Genomic DNA, 8407 nt, shown 5'->3' on the forward strand with positions numbered 1-8407 from the left:
ATGTAAATCAACTCAGGAGTTGTTTGTCTATGCTAAACACAATTGATGTTTTTGTATCGCCAGAAATTAATAGTAAATTGTCCCAAGATAGGGAACAGATGTAGGTCTCATTAGCCTAGGCGGTAAAGGGTCCGGTTCTAGTCCTTTGTTTGACTCAGGAACCTTCCTATTAATTCCTGGCCAGTTAACTCCCATAGTTGGAGATTTACCCCCATATACAGGGAGGTTGAGTTTAGTAGCTCAGGGCGTTACAGGATAATAGAGGAACTTTATACATAAAGTCTGACCCGCTGTTTTTGATAAATAGAATCTATAAGAACACAGTTTTAAACAGGTTAATTGCTATGTATGCTAATGTAACCATGCTTTCTTATAGGATCCTAATGTACAATTTGCAATTGCCACAGATATGATAATTCCCCAAGGAGGGAATTGTTTTTATATATCTCTGATTAATCGTTTCAGATTTTTTTTTAAATCTGTTTGTGAATAAATTTTTTTTTAAGCAGAGTATCTAGAACAGTGGTTCTTAACCTGGGTTCGATCGAACCCCAGGGGTTCGGTGAGTCAGTCTCGCGGGTTCGGCCCGATAGGTGGCTGCCACAAGACAGGAAAATATTTATTTCCTGTTACTCAGACTCCTTTTGCGCCCGCTGCGGCTCATGATCAGAAGAGCCGAGCGAGCGCAATGATTTTGCTTCCGCCAGCCGCCGGATGTGAGTGGCATATGACGACATGACGTCATATCCGGTGGCTGCGCGGCGGCGGATCTAGTGACTGCACAGCATGGTGGCGGCGGCGGCATCCTGTCCCTCCTGCACACAGACACCGGCATCACTGAGCTAAGCTGACCTGTTGTACTACAGGTAAGAGTAAAGGGGCTTGGAGGACCTATTGTGTATTGTATTTAAGGGGTCAGCATTGTATTAGAGGGGCCAGCAGTGTATTGGGGGGGCTGGGAGGGTGGGGGTCAGCAGTGTATTGGGGTGGCAAGGATGGGGGTCAGCAGTGTATTGGGGTGGCTAGGAGGGGGGTCAGCAGTGAATTAGGGGGGCTGGGAAGGGGGTCATCATTGTATTAGGGGGGCTGGGATTGTTTTGGGAGGGGGTCAGCAGTGTATTGAGGGACTGGGGGGTCAGCAGTGTATTGGGGTGGCTGGGAGGCTGGGGGTCAGTAGTGTATTAGGAGTTTGGGAGGGGGGTCAGCAGTTTATTAGGGGGTGGGAGGGGATAAGCAGTGTATTAGGGGGGTGGGAGGGTGTTCAGCAGTGTATTTTTGCAGCAGTGTATTAGATAGTGGAGGGGGGGGGCAGTAGTATATTAGGCGCAGTGACTTATGGGGCTGACATAGATTTTTTTTTCCAGGGCTGCTTTGTATCCCCAGTCCGGCCCTGGAGGTCAAGACACACACCCGACTCGCCCCGCTTGTCCATCATTGGCTGCAGGTGATCACGCAACATCGCTTGGCCTATCCCTTCATACTAACTATGTCGAGCAAAAAAAGAAAGTGGTCGGACGAATATGTACAATATGGATTCACATGTATAACGGAACGTGATGGGAGTCAGCGTCCTAACTGTATGATTTGCAATGCCAAGTTGAGCAATTCTAGTCTAGCACCGGCAAAACTAAGAGAACACTTCCTTAAGCTGCATGGAGATGGAAAATACAAGAACACAACGCTCGCTGAATTCAAGGTGAGGAGAGCCAGATTCGATGAAAAGGCTAGTCTGCCTGTTCTCGGCTTTGTACCCATCAACAAACCGATCCTCATAGCATCGTACGAAGTTGCTTACCTGATCGCAAAGCAGGGCAAACCCCACACCATTGGTGAAACACTCATAAAACCAGCTGTGTTGAAGATGGCGAATATCATGCTGGGAAAAGCGGCTGAAGTTAAGTTATCCCAAATTCCTCTTTCAAATGACACCATCAGCGACAGAATAGAGGACATGAGCAAAGACATCTTGGCTCAAATAGTTGCAGATCTGATTTCAAGCCCAGCAAAATTCAGCCTTCAACTCGACAAGACCACAGACGTCTCCAATCTAAGCCAGCTTGCAGTATTCGTGCACTATGTGAAAGACGACGTGATAAAGGAAGAGTTTTTATTTTGTAAGCCTCTTACAACAACAACTAAGGCAGCCGATGTGAAGAAACTTGTGGATGACTTCTTCAAAGACAACAATCTTTCGTGGGATATGGTTTCTGCAGTTTGTTCGGATGGAGCTCCAGCCATGCTGGGAAGAAAGTCTGGTTTTGGTGCGCTAGTGAAAGCCGATGCACCACACATCATTGTTACGCATTGTATTCTGCATAGGCATGCATTGGCAACAAAAACCTTGCATCCAAAACTGGCAGAAGTATTAAAAATTGTAGTGGAATGTGTGAACTATGTGCGAAATAGTGCTCTGAGGCACCGCATCTTCAGGGAGCTGTGTAAAGAAAGGGGATCTGAATTTGAGGTACTTCTGTACCATTCCAACGTTCGGTGGTTATCCCGGGGACAGGTGTTGAATCGTGTTTTTGCCGTGCGTGTGGAATTAGCCCTGTTTTTGCAAGAGCACCAACATTGTCATGCAGATTGCTTCAAAGATTCTGAGTTCATTCTCATTTTAGCGTACATGACTGATATCTTTGCAGCTCTAAATCATCTCAATCAACAGATGCAGGGCGGTGGAGTCAACATCATCGAAGCGGAAGAAAAACTGAAGGCTTTTCAAAAAAAGCTACCGTTATGGAAACGACGAATAGAGAACGATAACTTCGCAAACTTTCCCCTGCTAGACGACTGTGTAAGTAAGATCGAAGATGTATCTGGAATCAGAGACATTTCTGTACCAACGGAACTGAAGCAAGCAATTGCCACGCACTTAGATGAGCTTGCAACGTCTCTTGATGGATACTTCCCTACAAGAGAGTCATATCCAGCATGGGTGAGACAGCCGTTCACATTTAGTGTTGAGACAACAGATGTCAATGATGAATACCTCGATGAAATCATTGAACTTCAGCAGAGCCAGGTTCAACAGCAACTCTTCAGAACAACAACGCTCTCAACGTTTTGGTGTCAACAAATGGTAACGTACCCTGTTATTGCTAAGAAAGCTCTGGAGTTTTTCATACCGTTTGTTACAACATATCTTTGCGAGCAATCCTTTTCAAGGATGCTGGACATAAAAATGAAGAAAAGGAACAGACTTTGTTGCGAAAATGACATGAGAGTGGCACTAGCCAAGGTAAAGCCGCGCATTTCTGACCTGGTCTCTGAAAGACAACAGCAGAAGTCACACTGATTTGCAATAAATATTCATTATTATGTTTTTATTTTTGTGTGAAAATCATGTTTTAATGGTTTTGTTCTTTGTTCTTTAATGGTTTTGTTCTTTAATGGTTTTATTCACTTTGTGCACCTATGTATAAATATATACCTATGTTTTGAATTTGAAAAAATCATATTTAATTTTTGCAATTAAGAAGGGCTCGGTGAATGCGCATATGAAACTGGTGGGGTTCAGTACCTCCAACAAGGTTAAGAACCACTGATCTAGAACCTGTGAATTTGTTTTAGTAGTGAAAAGCGCAAAACTGTATTTAAATAGCTCTGTTAACTAACCCTAGTTGCCTTAAAAAGTCTCCTAAGGGAGAGGTGAGGAGTAGTTTGAGTAACAGCAGACCACAGTATACTCCCAGGGGTCACAGAGCTGTGTCATGTATACAATCAGTTTTCCTGCAGATGCTGTATGTCCCAACATTTTGCCCACCATCTTAAAGATGGGAGGGGGAAGGAGCACATTCCTTAAGTCTAGGTACATGTTAGTGAAAAGGTCAGAGGTCGCAGAGCTGCGCTGCAAGCTGATTTCTTAAGTCAGCCTAATGGAAAGGAAGAGTAAGATTCTCCCAACTTCATTGAATGTAAATTCTTTATCTCATGAAGTGAATAAAGAGTAAAGGAAAAGTTGTTTAATACTTCACTGACATAGGAATGTCCAGTAAACGAAGCAAACTGCTTCATTAACCTCCCTGGCGGTATGATTATGTCAGGAATTTTGTTCCAAAAGCGGTACCATTTTTTTGCATGGAAATTTGGTGTTATGTATTGTAGGCCTGCAATTCTTAGTAATTACTTACTTAAACCTGACCAATAAAGACTCTAGTAGACCTCTCAGATGTGATAAAGTTCGAAAAAATAAAATCATGAGTTATAATCTAATAAATAATATAATTTTATTCAGTAATGTAATAAATAATGAAATTTGTCAAACAAAAGAAAATTCAGTAAACATCCTGGGTGTGGTAAATTTTGAAACATGGGACTGCACATAGACCAACGTCACAATCAGGGCAATGGAACCTGGTTTCCTTTCGGATTTTTTTTCCATTTCCATCTCGCTTTGAGCAGCAAACTACACACATCCTTGTAGGTGCTGCCTTTTTTGCGCTTGGCGGGATGTAATCCATAAAGTGACGACCAGTCAGCCTCTCTGGGTTTACAACGTCAACAGCGCGACGTCCAGATCTGTTCACGGCTACTGATGGCGTTTGGTAGTTCACAAAAATCTGCTCCGCCACCTTCCAGATGAAGTCAGAGTGAACAAGAGGCTTGTCACTCTTTCCTCTGTGCAGTATATAGGCATTCCACAGACATTGTTCCAGGAGATGCCTGAATATTTTTTTGTAGTATTTTTTTTGTTGCTTCCGCATAGCTGGATAGAATGTCATCGCCTGATCGGCTCTATCGACTCCTCCCATGGTGTTATTATAGTCGATCACAAGTTGTGGCTTTATGACATCTTTCCCACCTCTTGTGTGGACCGTGGTAGTGGAGGTGTTATGTACTGTACTCATTAGGCACACGTCTTTTTTGTCACGCCAACGCATTGCCATCATCTTTCCTTTCTGCCAGGCCACCATTTCTCCTGTTTTCAGTTTTTTCTTGGAAAACATACATGGCAGGCCACGTCGGTTGGCCCTAACGGTTCCATATGCGTCAGTCTTGTTTTTTAGTAGAAACTCGTACAGCTCAGGCGACGTGTAAAAGTTGTCTGTTGTCACACAATACCCCTGATTGAGCAATGGTTCAAGCAGTGAAAGGACTGATGACGTTGCCATCCCATAGCCGCTGTACCTGGGGTTGAATTGTGTTCCTTTGCCGGTGTATATGATGGAATTCCATATATAGCCAGTTGTAGACTCGCAGAGCATATAGGATTTTATTCCAAACCGCGCTCTCTTGGATGCGATGTATTGAATCCAGCTGAGGCGTCCTTTGTAAGCCATCAGACTTTCATCAATGCTGATGTCTCTGTCTGGCACATAGGCCTGCTGGAAATTGGTTATGATCATTTGGAATACTTCCCAGATCTTCTTCAGTTTTGGCGCTGGATGTGTGGCTTCGTCAAATTCCTCATTGTTGGGGAAGTGTAAATTCTTCATTATGAGGGAAAATCGGTACTCGGACATGATGGTGCCAAAAAATGGGGTTGCCAGCAATTTATTGGTAGTCCAGTACCATTTCTGCAGGGGTTTCCCCACCACCCCCTGAAGAAGTATTAGCCCCAGAAATTTCCATATGTCCTCCTTACTCACCGGTTCCCATTTTCTGGTTCTGGAAAATCTGCTGTGCAGAGTAGTGGATTGCTGCTCTTTGTAGCAGTTTGTCTCCGTGACAATCTTTTCAATGACGTCATCCGTCAGAAATAATTTTAGGTACGCCAAAGGATCATTGTGATCAACGTCTACCTTCATCCCAGGCGATCCTGTAAATGGGAATCTTGGCGGTGGTACTGCATCCATACCGCAATCAATAGGGCACCAAGAGCGCACCTCACTGAGCTCAAGTGCAGATTCGTCGCTGTCGCCACTTCTCTGGTCAGTGTCAGAGTCGGATGACGAATCTTTCCACGAATCGCTATCGCTGTCGCTCAATTCTGCGAGGGGCTCTGTGTCGCTGTCGCTGTCAATTATCTGATCCAAACCCGCTTTGGTGATGCTAAAGTGACGCTTTGATGCCATGGTAAAAAATATATATATTTTTTGCTTAGAAAAAACAGCTAAAAGGGCAGCCAGGGCAGTGTAGAATGATCAGATGTCAAATCTGAGGTGATAGTGTAATCTGACAGGATTCCACTGTATCACCTAACTTTATGTGTGTGTTTGACTTTTATACAATGTATTTTTTTTGAATCTCCCGCCCAGTTCCGCCTCTGTGAGGCGCTGCGGCTCACAGAGACGAAACCAGGAAGAGAGATGAGACATCCGCCGGGGCTCTCACCGGCGATCACAGCGGGGAACATCGCTGGATCGCCGGGATTAGGTAAAGACACCCGCCGCTCCCTCTGCAATGTACCCCGAGCGTGACTCGGGGTTACCGCTTCTGGCAGCGAAAATTAACCCCGAGTCACGCTCGGGAATACCGTCAGGGAGGTTAAATTAATATTTATAGCAAGTCAATAAATGATTAATAAAATTAATTACTAATCAATTTTTTCCACAGGATCATTAACATAATGTTTGTGTAGAGTTTTATTTCAGTGCTAAAAACGCCAAGAGCTGAACTGAGATTGAAAAATCAAAAATTTGAAGATGGAGACACATCATAAATTTCATATGATTGGTGGTGGTATTGTATGACTGAAAATATACTGAACAGTTATACTAATCATATTGTTTGTCTATCAATTGTGACTAACTTGTCGTCACTGTATTCCATGCAGATATATGGACGCATATATATTACTCTGTTTCGAGGTAGTCTCAAAGTATTGATTGGGTTATTATCCTAAATAGGCATAACACCTAAGGCTGTATTAGCCTAGCAGAGGAAGAATAGTTATATCTATTCATGGTACCCTGTAGTTTGTTTTTCTTTAAAAAAAAAAAACATAAAAGTCCTCAACTTGCTGCTGGCTAAAATATGGCATATGTCAAAGGCCTAAAATAGGCAGGTATATGTTTGATAAAGTTTATGCTGCGTTGTTGCTCATACTGTCTGTTGTTTTCTTAAGTTTAGATGATGGCCCAAGATGGGATCACGTGTTGATGGAAGGACAGATGGCGGAATCCTAAAAGTCTTTGTATCCGGAAACAAGAGAACCTGAGGTCAAGGCTATCCGTGACGCAAGAGACGTCCAGTCGGAGCCAACCCAGATGTATCCAAGATGTATCCAGGAGGGACAAGTGGACAGAGCCCCAGGAGATTCGACAGCCGCTGCAAAAGTACATCACACCAGTGCAACATGACAAAGTATTTGAGATCGCAGACATGAAGATATGATGCCAAGCACCACTCGCTAAAACGAGTTGCCAAGTTGCTGACAAGCCAGGAAGTTATTACTTCTAGTTTTTCATTTTAGCAGCAATGTTATTACTTAGAGGACCAAAGAAAGATCTTAACTAGAGACACGTTTCCAGAAAGTCCAGGATATAGGTAATTAAAAGTGTCAGGGAAAGACCTTCCTCAATGATTTATATAGAAAGGTCAACGAGGTCCTGAGAACGTATTATTAGATATTTAATTTTAATACTTAAAAGTTGTGATGTTCATCTACAGTACCGCAGTGCCATCTGGAGGCAGATGGACAATATTATATTATTTCATTATTTGTTCTATACCATATTAGGAGTTGATATGACATCATGATGTTATTAGCATACGAATACACCCACCTTACCTGATTGGGAATCCCTAATCTAAAGGGGATGATTCTTAGATAAGGGGGGGGAATAATTACTCGTATGCGAAGTAGCAGAGGAGGGCTAGAGAAAAAAGATCCAAAAAAGCCATAAAGATCCATATATCCATTGATCCATCCATTCATTCAATCAAAAAGAAAAACTTTACCAGAAGAAACTTGGATTATTCTTTTTGGATTACTAGGAAAGTTCTTCAGAACTGGTCCCATCTGAACTCTGTCTACCTTTGACCCGGTAACGTATATTTTGTTTACTACTCATGATATTAATAAGATATTTCTCTCGGTATATAGCCAAGAGTTCCCATACTGTGGGAATATATAGTCTTAAGTGCCTCCATAATGCTGATTATTCTCTTAGCAAAGATGCATATTGTTAATGGAAGATCTGACATTATTTGAAAAGAGGACTAAACCCTTGGAAAGTTATTTTCCTTAGTCTGATTGCCGAGTTGAATATTTTATCATATTAATATCATAAATTTTTGATTGGTCATAGGAAAACAGAGTCAAGGGATAACAGTTATTTTCCTGTAAATCCGTGTTTTATTGTTATAGCCTGTTTGATAACAGAAGCTCCTAAGTTTCTCTTGGTATATGAGTCCGTTTGTTAAAAATATGACACTGGTTGTCATAAATCAATAAATCATACTGTGCTGATCAGAGAGGGGTGTGTTAACACCACCGTGTGGTACATTTTGGATGTTACGTTGT

General features: G+C 42.5%; 2 protein-coding genes across 2 annotated transcripts; one reads left to right on the forward strand and one right to left on the reverse strand.

The window, feature by feature from the left end:
* Positions 1 to 1486: 1486 nt before the first annotated feature.
* On the forward strand, positions 1487 to 3295 carry LOC120982165 (protein ZBED8-like). Its single transcript, XM_040412179.1, has one exon. The coding sequence runs from the start codon at positions 1487 to 1489 to the stop codon at positions 3293 to 3295; it is 1809 nt and encodes a 602-aa protein (XP_040268113.1).
* Positions 3296 to 4274: 979 nt separating this feature from the next.
* On the reverse strand, positions 4275 to 6014 carry LOC120982243 (piggyBac transposable element-derived protein 4-like). The gene has a single exon (XM_040412296.1). It carries the CDS (start codon positions 6012 to 6014, stop codon positions 4275 to 4277), a length of 1740 nt encoding a protein of 579 aa, XP_040268230.1.
* Between the last annotated feature and the right edge of the window lie 2393 nt (positions 6015 to 8407).

Source organism: Bufo bufo, chromosome 1 (assembly GCF_905171765.1).
Source record: "Bufo bufo chromosome 1, aBufBuf1.1, whole genome shotgun sequence".
Classification (NCBI taxonomy): domain Eukaryota; kingdom Metazoa; phylum Chordata; class Amphibia; order Anura; family Bufonidae; genus Bufo; species Bufo bufo.

Bases quoted from the DNA above. Each gene is read 5' to 3' on its own strand.
- LOC120982165 (XM_040412179.1), top strand. From the start codon at position 1,487: ATGTCGAGCAAAAAAAGAAAGTGGTCGGACGAATATGTACAATATGGA.
- LOC120982243 (XM_040412296.1), bottom strand. From the start codon at position 6,014: ATGGCATCAAAGCGTCACTTTAGCATCACCAAAGCGGGTTTGGATCAG.